The following is a 25,529-nucleotide window of genomic DNA, read 5'->3' as shown; positions in this document are numbered from 1 at the left end:
GAACTTTTTGGCCATCCAAGGGGCATATGATTTCCTGCCCCTTCTCCCTTATCACTTACCTGGATACTACGCCTGCTTCTCCATTCCTAGTTGATCCTTCCCTTTAAAAAAAAAAAAAAAAAAAAAAAGAAGAATCTTTCCTCAGAAGGGGTGTGTGAGCGTTTTACCTTTCCCCCCTCCTTGTAAAAAAAAAAAAAAAAAAAAAAACTTCATTTACCATGGCAGATCTGGACTTTTCTTCTGACCCGGAACGAGACCAATCTCCACCTCGTCCTAAAAACTCTGACCGCTCGTCTGGTAAGGCACCAAAGAAAGCATCAAAAAAGTCTTCACGCTCGTCCAAATCTACCTCATCCAAAGGCCACAAGTCTTCCTCGGCTGAGGATAAGGCCGCTAAACGTCGCCACGACGCTCTTGAACGCCAATTCCAGCAGGCACAACGCAAAGTCCCACCTCCCGTACCCCCAGCCAGTCGTCCTGATGAGGAGCTTCCTGCGACATCTCTCATGGAACCCGTACCTCATCCGGATCTGCCTCAAGGATTAACGGCTGGAGCTGAACCGGCTACTCAGGGGTTTCTCTACCCCTGTCAGCTTGAACCCCCTGCTATCCCTTCGACTTCCTCGGCAGTTTATCAGCCTTCGCTTCCAGTAAGACCACCGGAGGCAACCTTCACGCCCACCGCGGCGGGTCTCCGTCCACCAGAAGGTCCTCCGCCTTCTTATCATGACATTCAAGCGATGATCACGGCCACAGTGTCTAGGATGATGGCGGGGGGTCTTCCCCAGGCCCCTTATTCTCAGGGGGTTCCGCTGTCATACATTTCGGAACCTCCCAGACCTACAACTCATCGCCACACTATCGATCCTGAGGCCTATTCACTTCGGGAGTCCAACCACAGCGAAGACTCTCAATTTGACGGGGATGAGGCGGATGACATGGAGCTCTCGGAAGACGAGGATGAACCTCCAGAGAAGCCCTCGTCTACAGGCCTCTTTCGACCTTCCCTCTTCAAGGTCCTGCTCCGCAAGGCCATTGCCACTACGCAACTGGCATCTTCCAAGCCCTTGCCAGACCCCGAGAAATCCTCTAACCCTCACGAGGCTCTCTTTGCCATTCCTCACCCCGACCAGGACTTCATTCCTTGTCCACAACTGTTTTCTGAAACCGTACAACGGCCCTGGACTCAGCCGGGGGCGCTCGCAGCGCCCAGTGGTCTTGACAAAAAACTCTTCTGCTCAGCGCCCAGCTTGCAGGATTTACTTGAACTCCCATCGGTCGACACTCCCATTGCAGCCTTGACGTCCTCTGCAGTGTTATCCAACGACATCGCGGACGGCCTGCGATCTGAGGACAGAAGAGCCGAACTTGTATTCCGCAAGGCCCATCAGACTGCGGCTTGGGCCATACGCGCCGCCACCTCGGTCTCTTTTTTCAATCGGGCCTCCCTGATCTGGCTCCGCCAGCTCCAGGAGCGGCTTCCGCCTGATGATCGGCGCCTCCATCAGGACGTTAGCAAGCTGGTGGCAGCCACAGAATATTCCGCGGACGCGGCCCTTGCAGCTACCAGGTTCGCTTCGCGTTCTCTGGCTTCAACTGTTACTTCCCGCCGCCTCCTGTGGCTTCGGCATTGGCGTGCGGACGTAAAATCCAAATGGAAGCTGGCCTCTGCTCCATATAAGGGATCCCGGTTGTTTGGGGAGGCGCTCGATCCTATCCTCATTGAGGATAAGGATAAAAGGAAGATCATGCCCTCTTCCTATCGCAGATCGGATCGACGCTACTTACCATACAGTCAGCGTCCCTCCTTTCGGGCTGACCCTGGCCCCAGCACCGCTTCCTCTTATCGTCCCTCCTCCTTCTCCTACGACCGTTCGTCCGACAGACAATCCTTTCGAGACCGCAACAGGAGGCAACAACCATCGAAACGTCCCTTTCGCGGAGGCGCCTCCCGACCCTTCCGGAGGGGAAAATGACTGCACCGAACCCTATCCTATCGGCGGCCGCCTACACCATTTTTCCCAACAATGGTCCCAAACTACGACGGACGAATGGGTCCTGCAAACCATTCGTCTAGGACTCACTCTGGAATTCTCCTCCTGTCCCCCTCATCGCTTCATCCGATGCCCGGTCTCCAGCAACCCAGAGAAGAGGCGCTTGATGTCCTTAGAAATACACCACCTCCTGGACTTTCACGCTATAGAGCCCGTTCCCACAGAACATCGTGGGACAGGTTTCTATTCAATATTTTTCCTAGTTCCGAAAAACGCCGGAGGCTGGAGGGGAATTCTGGATTTAAAGGAGTTAAACAAACTGATCACCTATCACAAATTCAAAATGCAGTCCCTTCATTCGATTTTGGCCGCCATCAGACAAGCCGACTACATGTCTTCCATCGATCTCAAGGAGGCCTACCTCCATATTCCGGTCAGGCCCTCCCATCGCCGATTTCTCCGCTTCTCCTACGACGACCAGGACTTTCAATACAGGGCCATGCCGTTCGGTCTCTCGTCTGCTCCCAGGACTTTCACGAAGGTCCTGGCAGTTGTGGCAGCCTCCCTTCGTCTCGTCCCCATCAGAGTCCTCTGCTACCTGGACGATATCCTTGTCCTCTCCGATTCTCGCCACAGAGCCCTCAGAGACCTGGAGGCAGTTCGAGATTCCCTCCAACGGCATGGGTTTTCCCTAAACATGGAGAAGAGCCATCTTCAGCCCTCCAATCGTATCCAGCACTTGGGAGCCATCATAGATTCAGCTTCCTGCCACGTCTTTCTGGCCCCGGATCGTTCCCTCAGCATTGCCATGGCAATCTCTCGGGTTCAGTCTTCCCGGACAGTTTCTATCCTGCAATTGTCACAACTCCTCGGGAAGCTGATATCATGCATCAACATAGTGCCGTGGGCTCGCCTCCATTCTCGCCCCCTCCAATGGTTCCTTCTGCCCCTTCAAAAGTCTCTGGGCAGCAATTCTACCTTAAAAGTCCGGCTCCCTGTTCCCGTCCTCCGGTCCCTCCATTGGTGGACCTCCCCCGCAATCTCCAAGGGTTGCTTCTTTCAGGAGCCAGAACGGATTACGGTTACAACAGATGCAAGTCTACTGGGGTGGGGAGCCCATCTGCACTCCAAAATGACCCAAGGTCTCTGGTCATCCTCGGACCTACAGCACGATATCAATTGGCTGGAGCTGAGAGCCATCCATTTAGCCCTCCGGCATTTCCATCCCGACATCCGGGGTCGACACGTGTTGGTCTTGACCGACAACACCACGGCCAAGGCGCACCTAAATCGAGAGGGCGGCACGCATTCCAAAGCTCTGCTGGACGAGGCGATCTCCCTCCTCTCCTGGGCGGAGGAGACCATTCTATCCATCTCAGCTCAACACATATCCGGAACGGACAATACTCGGGCGGACTGGTTGAGCCGCTCTCAAATCGACCATTCGGAGTGGCGTTTGGACCCGGTCCTCTTCCGGCTCCTGTCGGCCAAATTCGGTCGCCCTATCCTGGACTTGTTTGCCAGCCCCTGCAACACACAGCTTCCTCGATTTTTTTCCAGATTCCCCAGTCCGGGGTCCGAGGGGACGGACGCCCTGCGATGTCCTTGGCCCCGGGGCCTGCTGTACGCCTTCCCCCCGATACCCCTCATCCCCAGGGTAGTGCGCAAGATCCTGTCGGAGGCCGCAGAAGTCCTTCTGGTCGCCCCGCACTGGCCACGACAACCATGGTATGCGGACCTTCTGGAGCTGTCGATTTCCCGGCCGTGGAGAATTCCCCAGGACAGGGTCTCTCTCAGCCAGGGGGCCATCCTACACCCGGAACCGGAGTGGCTCCAACTGGCCGTCTGGCATTTGAGAGGGCCCTCCTGAAAAAGGACAACCTGTCGGGGCGCGTCATTTCCACCATGCAAGCCTCGCGCCGGGCTTCAACTGTGCGGATCTATGAGGCTACCTGGCAGGCCTTTCGCCGCTGGTGTCGGAGGAACAACGTAGACCCGGCCGACGCCTCGGTTCCCGTCCTTCTCGAATTCCTCCAGGACGGTTTGGACGACGGTCTCGCCCCGAATACCCTGAGACGACAGGTGGCTGCCTTGAACTCGGTTTTGTCTAAGTCAGCGGATCGTCCACTGTCCTTGGATCGGAGGGTCCGAACCTTCCTTCGAGGGGCCACCAACCTGCGTCCACCAGTAGTTCATAGGTATCCATCCTGGGACCTGTCGCTGGTGCTCCAGGCCCTCATGTCTCCCCCGTTTGAGCCCTTGTCTTCTATTTCGCTCCGACTTCTGACGCTTAAAGTTGTTTTTCTAGTGGCAATCACGTCAGCGAGGAGGGTCTCTGAGCTCGCAGCCCTTTCTGTCCGCTCAGACCTTTGCATTTTTCATCAGGACAGGGTGATCCTCCGGCTCGACCCTGCCTTCGTCCCAAAAATTAATTCGCTCTTCCATAGAGCTCAAGAGCTAGTTCTGCCGGATTTTTGTCCGCAACCTCGACATCACAGAGAAGCCCAATGGCATAAACTCGATGTCCGGCGCGCTCTCCGGTACTACATTAAACGGACTTCCCAGTTTCGAAGGTCGGAAGCGCTGTTCGTGTCCTTCCTGCCAGCTTCGATGGGGCACAAGGTCTCTTCGGCCACCATTGGGCGGTGGCTTAAGGCTTGTATTTCTACGGCATACACCCTTCGCAACAAGCCCCCGCCTGGACGCATCTTGCCGCACTCGACCAGGAGCGCCTCGACTTCGGCGGCGTGGGCTACACAAGCATCCATCCTGGACATTTGTCGTGCAGCCACCTGGACCTCTCTCACTCCCTTTGTGCGACATTATAAAGTTGACTCCTTTGCCTCGGCTGAGGCGTCCTTCGGACGGCGAGTTTTGCAATCAGTCATCTCTGCAACGGCCAACCGGGAGCACTCAGCCTTCCCTCCCATCTAATACTTGCTTGGGTACATCCCACGCTCTTGGATTCTTCCAAGCAGCGCGCCAGAGAATGGATGTTGCTTACCTGAACATCCTTTCTGGGCGCGCTGCTGAAGAATCCAACCCTCCCGTTACGGCTTCTGCTTCCTGATCATGGATGGACGTGACTCTTGGTTAGGTCTTCCTTCGTGAAAGAAACTGAGCCTCAGCCAGTCCCTAGGGGAGGAGTCAACAGTTAATTTAAAGTGATATGCACTCAGTGTTTTCAGGCTACCTGAGGGATATTACCCACGCTCTTGGATTCTTCAGCAGCGCGCCCAGAAAGGATGTTCAGGTAAGCAACATCCATTTTGATTTTTAATCTCATTTCTGTCTTTTCAGGAGTGTGTGTGTAAAATGTGTATCTTCCTTTTAGTGAATATTGAGCTGAATCGGGAATTAAATAATTGTTATCCTTTGCTGCATTTACTGAGCAGCTACTGATTCGTTTTTCTTTCTTTTATTCTGAACATGTTTGAGGAAGCTCTCTTTGTTCTCTTTACCATTATTCACTAATTTTTGGCTTATTGTGAGAGGAAATCCATCATTATGTGGTTACTTTCCCCTGTTTTTCCTGCTACTTCCAATTCCTTGTTGTGGAGCTAGTGTATCTGTCCTGGAAAATTCTGGATGACTTCTAAATTTTATTTGGGGGGGGGGAGGGTTCTGTCACCTTGACTTCATTGGGATTTTTGTAGCACAGTTATAGTACCACATACAGTTATAGTAATACTAGTTATTGAATAACATCAACTCAACGATTGGTGATCTTATGGTATTATTCTTCATCTTTGAAAGAAAATACTAAAGGAGAATAATTGTAGCTCAGGGTTGAAATGAGGGGTCCTTGGTGCTCTCTGAGCTTGCTTGTTTTCTTGCAGTCATTTCATTACCCAAACTAGGTAATATCATAAAAGAAAACAGTCAGCAAGGCAAGTCAGGAATTTGCTGAAAGGCTCATGCTTGGCAGAATTCATCTTCGACAGATTCCAGTTTTTTTATTATTATTACTTCAAGCCTCTGAAAGATCAGGAGTTTGTTTTTGGACAATTTCATCTTTCCCCTGATTGGGTAATCAGTACTGACATATATAATAGTGCTGCTTTTATTCCTTTTATCCTTTTCTATTATTCCTAGGTGTTCTCAGTAGTATTATCAAATTGAATTCCGTAGATTTTTCCTCCACTGATATACAATTCAGCAAATCCTACATTCTGCAAGATCCAACATAAAAAGTAGTACTAAATTGTTGGCAATTTTGCTTCCATACTTCAAAACAATTGCCAGTTCTGGTTTTGTAAAAGCTTGAGCCCCACAGTTACCCTGCTAGAACTGATGAATTGACTCTGTTGAATTTTTTCTTCCACTAAGCCAGCATCTCTATTGATTTCTTGTAAACAGAGTGTGCAAAGACAATATGATAACTATAAGTATTTTTTTTTGCTCCAAATTTAATTGCTAAAAATGAAGAAAAAACATAGTTAAATGAGATGCTGTGTTACTATGTAGCATACTTTGTGATTGAAAAACTCTAATGGCTTTTTTTAAAAAAAAGCACACAAATCTTTTAGTTTTATTTATATATAATGTACACAATGGCCCCAAATAGTATATAGCAATTTAAAATATTTTCTCTCGAAGGTCCAATGTAATTAAATGTGGGAGAGGTAATCTTTCTAATCCCTGTTGTTTTGAACTACTTAGCACCTTTTTTTAACTTTCAAAAAGAAAAGTATTTGAGTATTTCTCATCTTTGGCCAGTGTCCCCTAATGGTCGGTTCATTGAACATGAGAGACTGCTTTTTAATATCCTATTTCTTAAATATTTATAATGTTACTGTGTAAGCATGAGTTTCAAGATGAAGCTTAATTTTATTTGGGTTGTTCTCTCCTAGATATTTAAAAAGATTTAAAGTGATGAAAATCAAAGTGCTGCGAAGCTGGTGCCGGCAAATACTCAAAGGTTTACAGTTCTTGCACACACGCACTCCTCCCATTATCCATCGTGATTTGAAGTGTGACAACATCTTTATCACTGGCCCCACAGGATCAGTCAAGATAGGAGATCTGGGCTTGGCAACTTTAAAACGAGCTTCTTTTGCCAAAAGTGTGATAGGTAAGTTCCAGTTCTATTTTAAAAGGTCTCATTTGAAACTCTTAATAAAACAAAATAAGCTTGCTTCTGAGCTTTTTCCATATTTCAGCCGTAAAGTCTTTGATATAATAGACCTTGTACATTATGCATCTTTGGTATTTGGGTATATTGCTGGAAGAGTGCTGATACCATAGATTGTTACAATTAGCAGAACACTCTTGCTAAAACCATAATATATGCACTCTACTTAAATATCTGTTGCAAACGGGAACTAATGGGACACACAAAAGGGTGACACAAAACATCCATTAAAAAAAAAGCAATCTTACCATCTAACCTTCAGTTTCTGGGTTTTGCATTCACTTTGGATTTGCCAGATATTTTATTGCCATAGAACTGGTTTTAACGGCTCTGTTCTGCTATTTTCTGTGTGAAGGAAGCAGGCTAACAAGGGAGAAGATTGTCCTTTTTAGTCTGCACTTGTGTGTTTTTAAGAATGCAGTTCTTGTTTTAGATCCCTTAAAACTGATTTTAAGGGTACAGTTTTTATCTGCAGATATCTTGTCCTTGTCACAATGAAACATTTCCTGCTTTCCAGCCAGTCTAAAAACATTAAACATTAATGGTAAAAAAAATATGTGGAAATGACCAGTTTCCTGAACACAACATTGCCCTTTCCATGTGTTGTGTTCAACTTTCAATTGGAAAATTACCATATTCTCAGTTTTTGTTAACAGTTGTGTTAGTGTGCTGACTTTCAATTAAGACTTAGATACTAATTATTGAACCATGGGAGGGTGGATAGGGATTTAAAAGGTTGTCCATAAATTTGCATAAAACCTGGTTTGCGTGCAGGAAATAATTCTTTTCTTATTGTAAATATTTCTGGCTTTAAATATCTCTGAATACATAGTATAGTTTTCTACCATATGAGAAACTGCATTCATTTCATATCTTAGAGATAAAGCATCTGCTGCAAATTGTTTTTTGATTCAAGATGTTAATCACACACTCTGTGTCTATAACTCAATCTCTTTATATTTCTGAGTATTTTTGCCTATAGGATTTCCCTCACTATTTCCTGTATCTGTAGTAGACCTATTAAATGTACTGCAGGTGAAATGGTAAGTATGTGAAAAGGGCTCTGGTGAGTGGCCTTTGCAGAAAATTTTAAAAATCCATTTTTAAGAAGGCTTTATTCGTAGACAGGTTTTTCATTGCAAGGCTTTGTTTAAAAGTGACACTATTAAAAATAAATAAATGGAGCATTACAGGTCAGAGACTAGCTGTGGACGCTAATCAATATTAATTCTTTACAGCAGAGAGCAGGCAGGTATGCTGAAACAAACATTGCACCTCCTTTCTCAATGGGAGGGAAGGTAAGTGTGGCTAACAAATATTTGGTTTTCAGCCTAACTAGTCTCTTACTTTTATTTTTCTCCATTTATTTTCAATCTAGGATTCAACAGTCAAGTTTGTTAATTACTACTAAAACTTCTTATTTTATTCCTAATTCAATTTGAATTGTAATGTTGACATAAATGGTAAAATAACTATTTACCATTCTTCACTTCTTGCAAAGACCTTGCAATGGAAGACCTATGGGATTCATTGACGAAAAAGAATGACTGAGGGTATCCTCCCTTTTCTTTTTGCCTCCACTTCTTCTTTTCTCACAGGTCTCCCCATCTGCTCCGTTCTGCGGTGAGTAACGGCAGCAGCCTCTGCTCGCTTTGAGACATTTAGAGTCTGAATCGTTCTTTTAATTTAAGGTACCCCAGAGTTCATGGCACCCGAGATGTATGAGGAGAAATACGATGAGTCCGTTGATGTGTATGCTTTTGGGATGTGTATGCTTGAGATGGCTACATCTGAATATCCTTATTCTGAATGTCAAAATGCTGCACAGATCTACCGTCGAGTGACCAGTGTAAGTTTTGTATATATTTCTCTAACAATAAGTACATCACCTGTCACAGATAAACAAGAACTGTAATCTTCTATGAGAGTGGCTATATAACTTTCAAGAGTCCAAGCTGGAACAAAAGAAAAGTTTCCATATGTATTTGAGAGGGCTTGCTTTGGTTACCTCCCACTTTGGCTAATGCAATATGCTGCACATGGGCTGTTCTTGAAGGCTACTGAATGTAGCAATTTAGAGAGCTATGGGTGAATCAGATTCCCCCCCTCCCTCATATAATAACCTTTACCCTGAGAGTTGCATTGGTTACCAATTTCCTTCTACCTGCCATTCAAAATGGTGGTTGTCATCTTCACGGCTCTGAACTTTGATACCTTCAGGACCACATTTGTTTCTGTTCATCCCATAAGATCCGGTAGAAGAGGCTTTCTTCAGATGCTTTCATGGAGGGAATGTTACTTTCAGGGACCTTGAAGACAAATGTTTTCAGTTCCTGCCCCCCTGAAGATCTTTCCAACTCCAAACTTACTTGAATTTAGAATGGCCAGTAAAACTTAGTGTTCCCAGCCAGCCTCTTTTGAGGTTTTTTTAAAAGTCTGTTTAGTTTAGTTTTTGAGTCTGTTAAAATGCCTAATGCAAAATAAGGAATCTGCTAATATTGCGTGCACATCCCATAACATTGCTAGAACATATACGTCTCACTACTAGACTTTCCAAATTAAAATATTTGAATAGATTTGCATAGGGGTACGCACAAAATGTGCATTACTTCAAACTTGAAACATTGTGTCTTAGAAGGCCTACCAAAATATTCAAGTTGGGCTGTGGTTTGACAGAGCTAAAAGCTGAAACATTTCGGTTCTGGATTTTGGCTGAAACAAAATCTGGAAAGACCTGACTCTCTTTCCCCTTCTTTGCATAGCCTGGTCTCTAACACGCTGGCCAATATTCCTTGTGGCTTCCTTTCAATATCCTGCATGCTGCAGCTGATACAGAGATGGGAGGGGGAAATGTAGGGAAAGGAAAGCCTGGTAAAACTAAAATGGATAGACTCATTGGATATGCTATGCTTGAAACCAAGGACCAGTCAGGTCTATACAGAAGGTCTACCCAGCATCCTGAGTCTTCCCAGTGCTTCCCGTTTCTACCTCCACTTACCTGGTCTGATTTGTGACCTACTGGAAAACATGTACTCTGTTCCCATCCCCATTTGCCTTATGCTGAGTCTGACTGTTGATCTTTTAAGCTCAATATAATAGAATTGACACTAACTGGCAGAAGAGTCTCAGGGTTTTAGGTAGAATTAGGCTTTTTCTTGTTTGGGAGTAAATTCTAAATGCTGGGAGTAAATCTTAGATCTCTGGTATACAATGCATGTGCTTTGTCTTTAGGCTATGGTTTTCTGTGAAATGTGTATCAACAGGACACTGTAATAAAACTGCAATTAACACAAAAATATTAATGATACAAAATTGCAGTTTATTGTGTTTCTGTGTGTGATGCAATCTTCTGCCTTTTTCTCTATACATTCAGTTTTTACTGCAGGCAAATGTGCTGCAGTATTTATTTTGGATGCAATTTAATAATATAGTTAGTGCAAAGAGAGTTGTGCTAAATTATGCATTTATTGCTCCCTGTAGTGTCTGTAATTAGTTACTATGCTTTTTCTGAAAGTGTTTCTTAATTTTAAATGTGAGCAATAACTTTGCTAGGTTGAAAAGTTTAACATACATCTTCAAGGAGAAGAAAAAGAAATTGATTAGGATTTGATAGATATAATATGTGCAAAGTTATGTCTAAACATATTTGCTTCTTCAGATGAATGCTTTTATAAAGGGGTATATCTGTTCTGCCTCAATAGGTGGCAGTGTCTAGCTAACTTAGATTGAACTCAGAAGTTCAGCAAAGCAGCCCTGGTTAGTACTTCAGTAGGGGATTGATTGCCTAGGAATGCCAAGACTGGGAAGTCAGAATGCCAGAAGGAGGCAGGGGCAAGGCTCTTCTGTTCATAAGTAATCAAGGTCTATTTGAGGGCATTTTTTTTTTAAATGTATGTATGTTTGCATAATACTTTTTAACAATTTTTTCCTCTGCCTGTTATCATTCTGGCTTTCTGAAGTATACAGAAATTGCCAGCAAATCTTTTTAAGTAATTGCTACCTATAAAACTGTGCATACTCAATATCCAGTCTCCAGCCTCCCCTTTTTAAGGAAGACTGTTGAGATGGGTAATGGACCAACTTTGCAGCACTCTAGGTCAGGGATGTCAAACTGGTGGCCCATGGGCATGTGCAGGTCCCTGCAAATTATGAAGGTCTGGATGAGAGAGAACAGATTATGGTGAACCCACATAAGGCAGAGTTGCTATTATTACATTGGGATTTCTATAGATGTCAATGTGATCTCTGCACGAGCAGACACTACCCATGAAGGATCAGGTTTGTGATTTGAGAGTCTTCCTGGACTCATAGTCCCTGAGTTTCAGCTGCTGCGCCAATTATGGCCTAACTTGATGCAGGAGAACCAGGTTACAGTAACCAATTTTCACCTGATTGGACTATTATAGTGTACTTTATTTGGGCTGCCCATAAAGATTACTTGGAAACTGCATCTGTTCAGAAGCAGTCAGTATACTTTACAGCAGGGGTGTCAAACTTGATTTCATTGAGGGCTGCATCAGGGTTGTGTTTGACCTTGGGGGATGGGGGGCATGGCCAGGGTGGGTGTGGCCAGTTCGACATCACTCATGTCGGGGGGGGGGCTGTGGTGGCCCAAGCGCTCTGCCAGTGAAAATGGACTCCTGAGCTCTGTTGTGGCTGTGATGGCCTCCTGTAACCTTTGCCAGTGAAAACGGAGTAGGGAGTGCCACCTGCGGCCATCACGAGCTCCATTTTTGGCTGCAACAGCCCCTTGCAGCCCTCTGCAGCAAAAACGGAGCTTGGAAGTGCTGCCTGCAGCCCTTGCGAGCTCCGTTTTCAGTTGCAATGGCCTTCTGCAACCCTCTGCCAGCAAAAACAGAGCTTGGGAGACCGCACACAGCAATCCCAAGCTCTGTTTTTGGTGGCAGAGGCACTGCAGGCCAGTCCATTGCTGTTTCTGGCCCCCGGGTCTTGAGTTTGACACCCCTGCTTTACAGCAATGGGAGCCCAGAATACTGATTTTCTGAATCCTGCCCTAGTTGCTAATGTATTTCTGGGTACATTTTAATGTGCTTGGATTTATCTTTATGGCTTAGCATATTTGCAGAGCTGCTTGCTCCGCTAGATCTTGCAGGGCACATTTACTTATAGTTAATGATTTGGAGGTGGGGTGGGCTGAGGACCCAAAGCTAGAAGGTACTGCTTTTCTGTAACAACACCAGTGCTGTGGAATGGCTTCCATATGGAAATCAGATTCACTTTTCATAAGCTTCAGGAACTGTTGGAAACAGAACTATTTCAAAGGGCAATCTCAAATCAGCAAATATCTAAGGTGATTAGTAATCTGCCTAATTTATAAATTACATTTATATTTAAACTGTATCTGATCCACCACACATATAACATATAATACTGTATTTTTCGGTGTATAAGACGCACTCCCCCCCCCCAAAGTGGGTAGAAATGTCTGCACGTCTTATACAGCGAATGTTGCTGAAGCCCCACCCACCTGCTGGCCCCCACCCTTTGGCCTCTGCCTCCCAGCAATTTGCCTCCTTGCAGCAAACGGCAAACAGCCAACAGTCTGGTCAACTTCAGCCCAGCCTGATTTAACACGAGCAGCTGATTGGTGGATGGATCTGCCTCCTGGAATACCGCCTGTCAACTGTTCCAGGCTGCAGGGATCGCTGCCACCCGCTGCTGCCTATTGCTACCTCTGCACATCCTATTTTGGACCTTCACTCAGCCCATTTTCGGTCTCCACATGTCCCATTTTGGACCCATTCCAGGGGCAGGGCACGCAGAGACCAAAAATGGGGTAAGCGGGGGCCCAAAATAGGACGTGCAGAGGCCGAAAATGAGGCACGTAGAGGTGGCGATAGGCGGCAGTGGTGATGGATGGTGACGATGGGCTGTGGTGATCCCCGGCGCCTGGAACAGCTGATCGGCGGTATTCCAGGAGGCAGATCCAACTGCCAATCAGCTGCTCGTGCTAAGTCAGGCTGTGCTGAAGCTGACCAGCTGTTTGCTGCAAGGATGCAAATTGCTGGGAGGCAGAGGCAGATTTTTTTTCTTTTTTTCCTCCCCAAAAGCTAGGTGGGTCTTATAGTCTGAAGCGTCTTATAGTCTGAAAAATACGGTAGTTTAAGAATGTCTCTTGTGCTTTTTTCCTGTTGTGATTTATTAAATTGCTTTATCATCATTTGATTAGTTCTAAGTCCAGATTTCATATCATTCAGTGTTATCATTATTTCATCTCTATTTTTTTTTACCACTCTCTTAAATAGCCTGCTCTCTGTACTTCTATACAACCATATCGTTCCTCATTTCTCCATCTTCAACTCTATAGCTATTACACTATTATGCCTTCTTTTCAACATAAAATTCCTCTTTCCTGTCTTATTTTTCCTTGCTGGTGAATTTTAAAATAGACTAAAACATAGTCGTTCCTCTCTTGGCCATAAGACAGTAATAAAAATATATCCATTGCAATAATATTTTTATTAGAACAATAAAATTCAATAATAGTTGCAGATGTTTGAGTTCATTTGCTCTTTTATGAAATATTCTGATCAAAGCAAGAAAAAGATATTTTGAGCTGTATCAGTTTTCTCAAAGATCTTAGAAATCTTATCTGTTCTTTTCTCCAGGGCAAGAAGCTCTACACTGTCCCAGACAAACGATTGTCCAAATTTTGCTTGAAAACCTCCAATTATGGAACCCACATAGGAGGAAGCAAGCTATTCTACTGCTTAAAAGTTCCCACTTTTAAGTCAGGAAGTTCCTCCTTATTTTCCTCCTTAATTTGAGCTTGGATCTTTCTCTGTAAAGTTTACCTCCATTGGTTCTTGCCCTGCCCTTGGGAGCTATGAGAGCCAGTTTGGTATAATGGCTAAGATGCTGGCCTGGAAATCAGGAGACTGTTGAGTTCTAGCCTTCCCTTAGGCATGAAAGCTGGGTAGGTGACTCTGGACCAGCTCCTCCCACCCAGTCCCACCCCACAGCCAAACCCACCTCACAGGGTTGTTGTGGGGAAATGGGAGAAGGAGAATTAGGTATGCTCACCATCTTCAGTTTTATATAAAATGGTGGGATACGATACGAATCTAATAACACAGCCTTTTCAAGTATCTGGACACTGCTACTATATCTCCTTAGCCTTCTCTTCTTTAGATTAAATATCAGTTTTTTAATCTTTTAAAATTAATCTAAATTCTTTAGATTAAATACCATTCTTCATAGGATTTAGCCTCTAAGGTTCTCAACATATTTTTAATTCTTCTCTGTATTTTGTGCAGTTTCTTAGCATCGTTATATCTTAAAACTGGAAACAATATTTCCAGTTCTGTCTGTACAGCATAGAACAGAACTGTCACTTCTCACGATCTCAGTCTTGAACCTCTGTTGATGCAGCCTAAGATTTTGTTAGCTCTTTTGGCAGCTGCCTCACATTGCTAACTGTGTTTAATGTAATATAATGTAATGCTTACCAGAATATCCAGATCATTTTCATGAGTACTTCTTCTGATTCAGATACCTGTTTTGGATCAGTGTATCCATTTTTTTCCTACCTAAGTGCAGCATTTCATTTCTCCGAACAGCATTTTATTAGATGGGATCTACTGTTCATATTTTGAACCTTGAGCTGCTATTCTAATGTATCATTCATTCCCCTTCAGCTTCGTGACACCTGCAAACTTGATGGGTATTCCTTCTGCCTTCCTTTTTATCTCTACATATCTAAAAATGTTGCTTTGAATAACCTTAATTTTGATTTGATACAGATAGGATATAGTATTGTAAAATAAGGGAAGAACTCTCTTATGGTTTGTAAAGTTCATCATTTCATTTGAATAAAATTTGCTTTTGGATTGGAAACATTATTTCATACCAGCTGCAGCATATAAAGGGAAATTTAAACTCAGAAAATAACTAAACACGGCCCAGAGCTATAAAGTTAAACTTTTTAAATTGGTATAATTAAACATTCTAAGAATTAAAAATTGATATTGGTTCATGTGGATAATTTTAATATGCTTCCAAAGTTCTCTAATTTGACTTCTATTAACAAAGACTGCAAAAATGTGAAATCCCGAAATAGTTAAAGATCATAGTACAATTGTTTGTGAAAACAATAAATAATGAAATTCCAAACCATTCTATAACTATGCCGAACACCTGAGGCTAAGAACTCAGGTATGTTAGTCTCTTGTATTTCCATACAAATGTGTGTTAGATCTGAGTTTGTTATTAATTTCCTGGAGGTACACTAAGTATTTAACCACAAATGAAGACATACTGTTTCAGTTTGTTAAGGACATTTTGTCCTTGAGTCTCTTGGATTTATTTTCTACCCTTTAATCCATAATATAGAACCAATTGATAGGATTGATAGGTTTTGTTTTGTTTTTGTCCTATGGCTTTTCTTCTTACCAAGTTTTATTGCATTTGTCTGTAAATGCCCTTCAATTGTTATATGTGAAGCACAATGATTATATTTATATAGTTAGGAGTTCAGCTCAACTTGAAAACATCTTTCCAATAAAATTCAGCTTTATATATATGACTGAAACAGCATCCAGATAAGATGGGACTGCTGTTTACACATATAATAGAGTAACTTGGGAACATGTAGCAAATCAAAGATCTTAGGTAAGTGGAAACTTCAGTATTGACACAGTTGTTAGAATGTCCATCCGGCATAGAAATGTTAATTTTATGGACAACCAAATAGCACAAATAGAAATAAATCTTTTCTAGAACATGTAAACTTAATTAAGTCTTGGAATTATTAAATTAAATAACATTTCAGCTTTATCATCTAGAGCAGGGGTGTCAATCTTGTGTCATGGCATTGTCACATGACGTATCGTGACTTCCTCTTTGCTAAATCGGGTGTGGGCATGGCCAGCATATGACACATCCGACCCAAGGGCTGCGAGTTTGACAGCCCTGATCTAAACCATGTTGCTGAATTCATAAGAAAATAAGGTTAGGGTTGTAGTCTTTTCTCTATAGCAAAGGACCTAAATGCTAAAGCAACTCAAGAAGAATTGGGGGGGGGGGGAAACACCAGGAGCAATTAAAAATATTACTGTGTTTCCCCGAAAATAAGACCCTGTCTTATATTTTTTTGAACCCTGAAATAAGCGCTTGGCCTTATTGCCATGCGCTCAAAAGCCCAATTGGGTTTATTATCAGGGGATGTCTTATTTTGGGGGAAACGGTAGATGGAGACTGTTTGGCAGCATTTTCCATGTCAAATTGATATAATTGAATTTAATATTATAGGTTAAAAAATTAGTGATATCAGTTCTCAATACATTATTATATTTTATGGATAAATACAGCTTCTATATGTATAAATAAAATTTAAACAAATTACAAAGAATTCATACATTTTTCTTACATATTTCTTATAAGTATATATAACTTTTGTGGCTTAGTGTGAGAACACAGAATTAATGAAGTCTAGACTGTTTATATAATTGATATGTATCTAAATTATTATATATTTTTAGACCTAGATTTATAGAAAGGACTAAATTGATTAATTGCAAATGAAGGATCTGAACATTTAATATTTGGATTTATTAAATCCAGCTTGGTTTAAATCTTTTAGGCTACTTTATTCTTACTCATGAACTAAAACAATCTGGACCAGTGTTTTTGAAACCAGTGTTTTTCAAACTTGGCAACCTGGCTGGGGAATTCTGGGAGTTGAAGTCCACATGTCTTAAATTTGCCAAGTTTGAAAAATACTGATCTAGACTTATCCATGTTTAGAGGCTTTACTTATAATATGTCCTATTTTTCAACAAGGCATCACCTGCATTTATATTACTCAATCACTTTTAAAGGACAACCAGAAAATTCAAATTTAACTAGGCCAAAGCCTAGTTAAACAGTTGGTGAAAAAAATACAGTACTGTTTAAAGCAATCTGTTTCTAGTAATTTCAGTAGGAGAAAAAACTGTATACAATATTTATTTCATTTACTTGTCCTCATTTAACTTGGAGCCAAGTTAGAACAAGTGTTGAAAGTGTGATTGCAGTTAACTGACCTTTAAAAAATGTATGGATGACACATCTAACTAGAATTGCAGAAAATGGCAGTAAAGTTGCTGCATGCTTTAATAAAATCACTTTTAAGAGGGAAACTGCAAGTAATGCTAATAGCATCTTCCTGAATAAGTGTGATTCTGAGATTATATTGGATGTGTATGTTTGTGGAGAGGGAAGACAGAGGAGGGAGATATTAAATCTGATTCTACTTTGATTTTTTGCAGTTTTTTTTTTAAAAAAATAGATATACAGAATATACATATACATCTTATAAATTATCTAATGTGATTTTGGTTAGTGGCATGAATATTTGCTCACATGAATGCCAGTAACTATCTAATGAATGAAAATGAAGGGAATCTGTTTCATAAACTGACTTCTTAAAAAATATCACTTTATGGAATAATTAGATTCAGCAAAATATATCATAGTGTGGTTTTAAAATCTAATATGCTAATTAAAGAAGGTACCTTTACCATCTGCAAGTTAACTTTGCAATTAGATTATATTAATATTGAATAAACAGAACAAGAGCAGTAGTAGGCTATATTTTTATTTTTTTAAAAAAATAATACATTTAAAAGCTGTATTTATTAGGGCACACTATAGAGCCAAAAGGAAGGAATTAAATATGCAAGCCTCCCAGACTTTGTTGCTAATAATAGGAGTTTGTGTTTCACAAGGAGCATTGAGCAAATGAACTGCCTTGCATGTTATTGCCCTGGGGTTAAAGGGAAGCAAGGTCAACTTTGTTTTCCATTGGGATCATGGGTTCTTTTTAAAATTCCTTTAATGGTTTATAACAGCCTGCATCTAGTTCAAACTAGCACCAAAATAGCCTAGCAAAATAGTAATGTAGACTTGTAAAAGCACCTTGTTTGTGCAGCTTGACTCAGGAATTCACAGGCCAACATAATTAATGATAAAGGCTAAAAGAAGATTAAAGTAATTCTCAATAAAATTCATTTCAGACTCTGTATTTAAGTCTCTTGTTTTGAAGAAATCCTGAGCACCATCTCAACTGTTACAGGTAGTCGTCAATTTATAACAGTTCCTTTACCATTCAATGTCTCACTTAATAACATAAAGTTTGGGCTCAATTGCGGTTGTAAGTGGAGGACTACCTGTATAACTTTCCTGATATTTTACACACATAGGGATACTCCATATACATTTTATTCAGGCAGTTGTGTATTATACCATTGGTAAACTACAGCTGGTGTATATATAATAGTATATTTATTTATTTATTTACTTATTAGATTTATATTGCCGCCTATTCGCCCATAGTGACTCAAGGCGGCTTCCAGAATATAAAAAAACACATTTAAAAAACAGTAAAACTCATAAAAAATCAAATAAATTAATGCCACCTCCCACCCCAGCGACAGCCAATCACACAAGCCATTTAATGGGCTCCATCCCGCTCTGGGTTCCACAGGCCCGCTGGCAGAACCAGGTCCTCAGCGCTTTCCAGAAGAGAATTAGGGTGGGGGCCGTTCTAATCTCAGGGGGAAAGATGTTCCAGAGAGATGGAGCCACCACGGAGAAGGCCCTTCTTCTAGGTCCCACCAGGTATACATCTCCCTGTAATGTTGTTATGTATGTAATGGTGTATATATAATGTAGTTATGGATATGATTTAGGTATACTAGCAAACAGTTCTTTAAATACATTCTGCATCTCAGATTTTTTGAACAAGTCTTACAAAAATAAAGATGAAGGATTTTAAAAGAACAAATTGATCATCCAGTAATAACATTAAGTGGTAGCAGTCTAGTAAACTACAGAAGTCATCACAAAATGTAATAAAATTAGTCTAAATAAAAGCTTTACATTATGGAAAAGCAGCAGCAACATATTTTCTGTACCTTCTTTAAAAAGATATAATATGTATGTATTTCACTTTTCTGTTTGGTCAGTTTTTTTAATAAAACAGGTTCTTTTGACTGTTACAATGAATGTAGATAGTTGTGTGTGTGTGTGTGTATGAAAGGCCCCATGATTTTTCTGTGGCTCTCTTCATCTGAACTTTACTCAGAGTAGGCTGATGGCAGATCAGTGTGGAGATCTTTGCCCAAAATTATTTGACTTCAAAGTGCTGTTAGATACAACTACTCTGTCAAGTGTAAGAGTACTAGGGCAATTCCAGTTGTATTCTCTGAAAGTTAACTAATGTGACAATAATAGTGACAAATACAACAGTAATCATAACAATAATTTGATATAATTATTAATTTCTGTTCTGTTCTAGGATGGAATAAAATGTATTGTAAAATCTTGCAAAGATTGCAGTGGAAACTGAATAGGAAAGGAATTCTGTAACCTGGTTTTTTTCCCCTTGTTACTAAGTTTGCAAAACAACTGATAAGTAATCTTTCAAGAAATAAAAATATTTCATTTTCTCTTCTGTTTTCTTTATCTTTCTGCATGGTATTACAGTATATTGAATAGCACTGGTTCAAGTTCCTTACCACTTTGTAAGAAGTTACAGGAAAGCAAATGGGAGGAGCTGTAAACAGATTTACATATTGCATGACATTGCTGATGTGTTCTCTGTCTCGAGGGTCCTAGGCTGTGAAAGCAGTGTTCTCAACAGAGCTCTGACTTCTACAGACTGCACACGATGAGGGAAAGTAAAGTTGTAAATGAAGAGGATATGTTTCCTTTAAAGTTTGATGTGTGCTTTCCTTCTGCTGTGCGTTAAGCGTAACATTTAACAGTCTTTTCCAAATAGAACAGTTTTTTTCGCACATTTTGTATAACAGTATTTCCTGATGGATTTTTCAAAGAGAGATTTTTGTCCGGTGTTTCTCATCATAAATTCACACTGTTTCTGTTGTTCTCACAAGGAGTGTGTTAAAGAGGTAAGAATTTCAATCACACAGATACATATTTAAATCAGACTCTACTTGAACAATTATCAGATTATATATATATACTTAATAATGTCAACGCTTAATTTTAAGATTTAGTGTTTGTATATGGATAGGAATGTTCTTATGTAGGCAGACTAATTTCATAAAGATGTTAAGACTTATGTTTTGTGAAGATCTGGTTAATTTGGTATGTTACGTTCATGTTGGAGTGTAATAGAAAGCCTTTAATGTTTGAAGCTACAAGAATATATAATTACCATCATCTGTACTTTTCTAGCTGTTTGATCTAACTGGATTGTTCAGAATATTGGTTCTTCTACACTGAAGGTTGTTAACCTAGGAATAAAGTTAAGTTGCAATTTGTGTAGATACAATGAATTCTAGGACAACTCATATATCATGTGAGGCAGGCATGGTTAAATTCTAACTATAACTATGTGCAATAGAAAGATTCATCTTGTGCAAAAAAAAAATAAAAAAAAATCAGAATACCTGCTAATGCCCATGTTAAATATGTAGAAGACATTTTACTGCAGAATGAATATTCTGTTTTGTTGATCTGGTAGGAGCTCATTTTGATTGCAGATAAAACAATTTATCTGTAAGCATACTATAAACAGTTATGAAAAAAGTTTTGAATGTATTACAGAGAAATACATCCACCAGTCTTCAACACATTCAATGGGGAAGTTAAGACCTATCCAAGAGAGAAATACTTTGATCATTATGATTTTTTAAAATAAACAATTTAACGAACATCAAATAGAATTTTAAAGGTAACTGTCAGCTGACATGTTTGCAAGAACTGAACAAATGCAGTAGATGTTCAGTCTGGGAGATTATCATGTGAGAGAAAGTGTTGTCATAAAAAATTATATTTCTTAGATTTTTAATTTCATACAGTATCTATAGATAGATAGATAGATAGACAGACAGACAGACATAGATAGATGTTAGAAACTGGTTCGTATTGGAATTCCTTTGTCTTGTTCCAAGAATGCTGACTATAGATTTTTTTAAAAAAATCTAGAGTTCTTATAGATGTGGATCTGTAAAGTGTGTGTGTGGAGGGGACATGGTGGTAAAGGTTTATTTATAGTGCCTCAATGCATGCCTGCATGCTTGCACATATGTTTTCATGAAATACTACACATTTCCTTTTGTTAAACCTGAAAAGGTGGACTGGTATATTTCTGTATTGCCTATTTGAAAGAGTGGTATGCTTATCTCATCTATTTCAGCCTACATCTGTGTATGTTAATCCTTGAATTTTACTAACAGTGTAAACAAATCATTGATTTATATCACCTGAATCTAGATAAATAATTAAAGGAATTGGTGGAATATGAGTTAACTGAAATTCACAAAGATATCTAATAAGACTCGGAGGTTGGTACTCGTTTGAATAAAATGAGTAGTTTGGAGGACTATGGGGAAGATGGTTGAATGAAGATTAGATGGTAATTTGTTGTTTACAATTCAGTCAGATCTGACTTTCATGACACAATGGATTTCACCAGGACTGTCTATCAATAATGGCTTCTTGAGTTCTAGTAAGCTAAGGTCATGCTTATGCCATTAGTAATTGTAGTTAGCCACCTTGCTTTCTCTTGTGGGTTTTTTTTTTATTGCCCTCAATTTTTCCAAACAAGGAAATCTTCTCTAGTGACTCTTTGCATGGCGTATGCAAAATATGTAAAACTTAACTTCATTATTTATGTGTCCAGTGAGCACAATACTTGGGTATCTAGTGGTTTTTACTTCATCTGGTATTAGATTATGTATACTTTTGTAATACAAGTTATTCTTGAACAATAGTAACTTAAATAATTTTCAGAAAATTATCTGAACTTTGCTGTGCAACTTTGTTTATATACTAAACATTTTTTTAACTTGAAAGACTCCGTTCAAAATATTCTTTTCTGTTGCTGGGTAATCTTTGAGAGATATAAAATTTTCATATTCTATATATGTATGTGGTTTTGAATGTTATATCTTTCAACTGGGTCTGTGTTTTTCACCTGTTAGAAACTTTTTAATAGATGATTAAACATGGAAAATGTAAATAAATAAAAACCATGTTAGAAAATAAATTCTCCGTTCACTGACAGGATGAAAGAATGGTTCTTGTGTGATGGCACATGTTATGTGTGTAGGGACACCTTTTGAGAGCATGGAGAAATGACCATATTATTTTAGTAATATAGTATGTAGATTCAATGAATTAAAACTTGTTTATTATATTTTAATTGGGGAACAGCTTTAATTTTAATTACATTTGCGCATTTAATTCAAAAAATGTGCTATTGGTGTCCATGTTCTATAATGAATAAAATATATGGTCACAAGATAATAATGCCAATGGCCTTTGCTCTTTAATGAAACTAATGCTTTGGATTCAATTTGGAAGTGATTTTTTTTGGAACATTTGGGAATGTAACGTGTTATTAGTCTGCATTTCACTAAAGAAACTACCTCCATATCCAGAAGTGTGCAGCTGTAGGTGACAGCCTCATGATCCTGGAAGGTGACATGGTTGCTTTAATGATCCAGATGTCTGCCATGCTTGCATTCTGGATGATCCAAAATACTTCTTCTGAATGGAATCTGTATCATGAGCTGCTCTAGATGGGGCTAGCCTCCTGATGAAAGATAGGATGGTGATGATGATCGAAATGCCCTGTTCTTTGCTCTGGAAGCTCAACTGGGAGTTCAACTGAGGCTTGAGCCTGCCAATTTTCTGTCTGGTCACCTGTCCTCTCTTTGCTTGTGGGCCACATAAAAACAGTAGTGGCCTGGAATTGTCTCACCCATAAAAACAATTGTTATAAAAACAATTGCCTGTGAAAGTCTCCATTAGAAACTTTTAGAGGCAAAAAAAGTTTATGCAAAGATAGTTAGGGACATAAATAGAGTATAGCATAATAGGCAAGGCTTGTTTTCCTGAAAACAACTAACTAGCTGCCATTTTTGGGACCAGGGATTCCAGGAGATGGGTGGGTGGGTAGGTAGGTAGATAGATAGATAGTTGGATGGGTGGGTGGGTGGGTGGGTGGCTAGATGGATAAGATAGGATAGGATAAGATAAAATAAGGATATATAAAGATAACTAATATATGATCATGACTTTCTTTGTTTGGTGTTACTTCTTTGTTTCAGGGAGTCAAGCCAGCCAGCTTTGATAAAGTAGCTATTCCTGAAGTGAAAGAAATAATTGAGGGATGCATTCGTCAAAATAAAGATGAAAGGTAAATGTTCTTCTGCTTGGATTGAGCAGTAGAAATGGGCTGCATTGACAGTTTTGATTGAAAATCTTTCGGATAATCTGTAATGCATCACTACTCTAGTACAAACGTTGGCAAATTCTTTCAGTAAAGGGCGAAATCCCACCTCTCTGTGTCTGCAGGCTTAGTGCAGCTGCCATTGGGATGGTGCCAGGCTGCAAGCAAGGAATCTTCTGAGAGGTGCCCACCTAGTATGCCCTGGTATTTAGCCCTGTCCCTTGCCTTGGGAACCCAGCTAAAACTCTAACCTGGCAATCTCCATCTGTCTATCTGTTCTTTCTTAGCATATCGGCTGTACAAAAACAGGCAGTAGGCTGTATTTGTTCACAGGTCCTAGTTTATTGACTGCTTCTTTAATGTGTAATATATGAATGTGGTACTGATTTTGCACACATTAACATTTCTTTCAATCAAGGTCAAATTACACTCATAGTCTTTTTTCAAGTTGCACTAATTACTTTCTTTGTAGAAAAGGCATAACTTTCCAATTTGTCCCCTCTTGTTTAAAGAATGGGTAAAGCATTAAAATGTATTGACAGCATTTCATTTATTTATTAAGTAAAGATCTATTGCCTCATCCATTGGCTGTAGTATTGTATCATAATGGTGTTTCCTTCAGTTCTTTAAAAAAATAAGTGCTTCCTTTCTTTGGAGGACAAAGTGGCATGAATGCAATTTGTCTTTGCATAAGAATTAAGGTTTTATTTGGGAGGAAAATATGTTTGGTTCAAATGATAAAGTTTGAATAATCTTTGTATTTAGTTGCACTGCTTCTGTGTCCCTAAATCTCTTATCTCACTGATGGATCCCCTAAATTGTAACTTGTTCTCTTCTTTCTAAAATTATCAGATATGCTATCAAGGACCTTCTGAATCATGCATTCTTCCAGGAAGAAACTGGTGTGCGTGTAGAATTAGCAGAAGAAGATGATGGAGAGAAAATTGCTATTAAGCTCTGGTTACGAATTGAAGACATCAAAAAGTTAAAAGGAAAATACAAGGATAATGAAGCAATAGAATTTTCTTTTGACTTGGAAAGAGATGTTCCGGAGGATGTAGCACAAGAAATGGTGAGCAATAAAGGATTAAGCATCTGTCTCTAAATATAGATTTTTGAGTTTTGGATACAGTTTGGTCCGTTTGTATTTTGATAATTGTACAAAACTCAATACTTTAAAAGGAAGTGATAACAGAAAGCTTTAATTCATGAGTGAATTATGCACAAAAATTCTTAACTAAACCCATGTCTCTCCATTTAATACAAGAATATTTTAAATAGGCAAATAACAATACATTTTGGCAAAACTTTGAAGTAAATACTAACTATTTACATTAGCCAAGATCAGCCACATTTCTTAAAAGTGATTTTCTCCATTTTGTACATTGCCCAGTTCTGGTGTATATTTAATACAGTACTCCGATACGGTTAACATGTATTCAGGTATAATATTATGATATCCTACTTAGTTAAAAGCAATCAAATCACTTGAACACTTGCTTTTTTAAAAATGCAGTTTAGAACGTTTCTTGTCATGTTCCAGCAGAACTTTAAGCAAAATATTTTTATTTTTTTCTCCACCGGATAAGATTAATTAGCAAACTTTTTTGCCATCAATCTGAGACAGATGTTTCTAGATGTAATTTCTAAAGTTAACATACATAAAATATTTGACATTTTAAAAAAAATTTCCAAAGCAAATCCATCTCAAAATGGTTTGAAGAGCAGGAGGTATTAAACAACAAATATAAATATAAATAATGTAATAAACCTTTCATTTCATGGAGGTTCTCAATCATCCAGGTCATGGTTTTCATGGTTGTTTTCCAAAAAGCAACTGGACTGTTTTGTTTTTTTTCTTTGAAAATGTTTCCCCTTCTCATCCAAGAAGCTTCTTCAGTTGTAACTAACTGACTCAGAGAGTAACAATCAACCCTCAGAAATCTAATTTATTTATTTATTTATTTATTTGTTTATTTATTTATTTATTTATTTATTTATTTATTTATTTATTTATTGTTGGTTTGATTTATATGCCGCCCTTCTCCGGAGATTCAGGGCGGCTTACAAAGCGTTAAGCAATAGCCTTCATACTTTTGTATATACCTGCTTAGTAGGGCTTTCGGCCCCCCTAAGTGGTGTTCTTTTTTATACAAAATCAGCTTATTGCCCCCACAATCCGGGTCCTCATTTTACC

General features: G+C 40.0%; 1 protein-coding gene across 13 annotated transcripts in view; it reads left to right on the top strand.

The window, feature by feature from the left end:
• The window catches only part of WNK1 (WNK lysine deficient protein kinase 1), a 131,820-nt gene that overhangs the window by 52,005 nt on the left and 54,286 nt on the right, over positions 1-25,529 (top strand). For all 13 annotated transcript variants that reach the window (XM_087873690.1, XM_087873689.1, XM_087873687.1 and 10 more), the window contains exons 3-6: positions 6,848-7,068; positions 8,820-8,977; positions 23,211-23,299; positions 24,185-24,404. In XM_087873690.1, coding sequence (XP_087729816.1) covers positions 6,848-7,068; positions 8,820-8,977; positions 23,211-23,299; positions 24,185-24,404 — 688 coding nt within the window. The remainder of the gene's footprint in view (positions 1-6,847; positions 7,069-8,819; positions 8,978-23,210; positions 23,300-24,184; positions 24,405-25,529) is intronic.

This window comes from Pantherophis guttatus, chromosome 7, assembly GCF_059756535.1.
Source record: "Pantherophis guttatus breed Tessera chromosome 7, ASM5975653v1, whole genome shotgun sequence".
Lineage (NCBI taxonomy): Eukaryota > Metazoa > Chordata > Lepidosauria > Squamata > Colubridae > Pantherophis > Pantherophis guttatus.
This window is presented reverse-complemented; position numbering and strand designations above follow the sequence as displayed.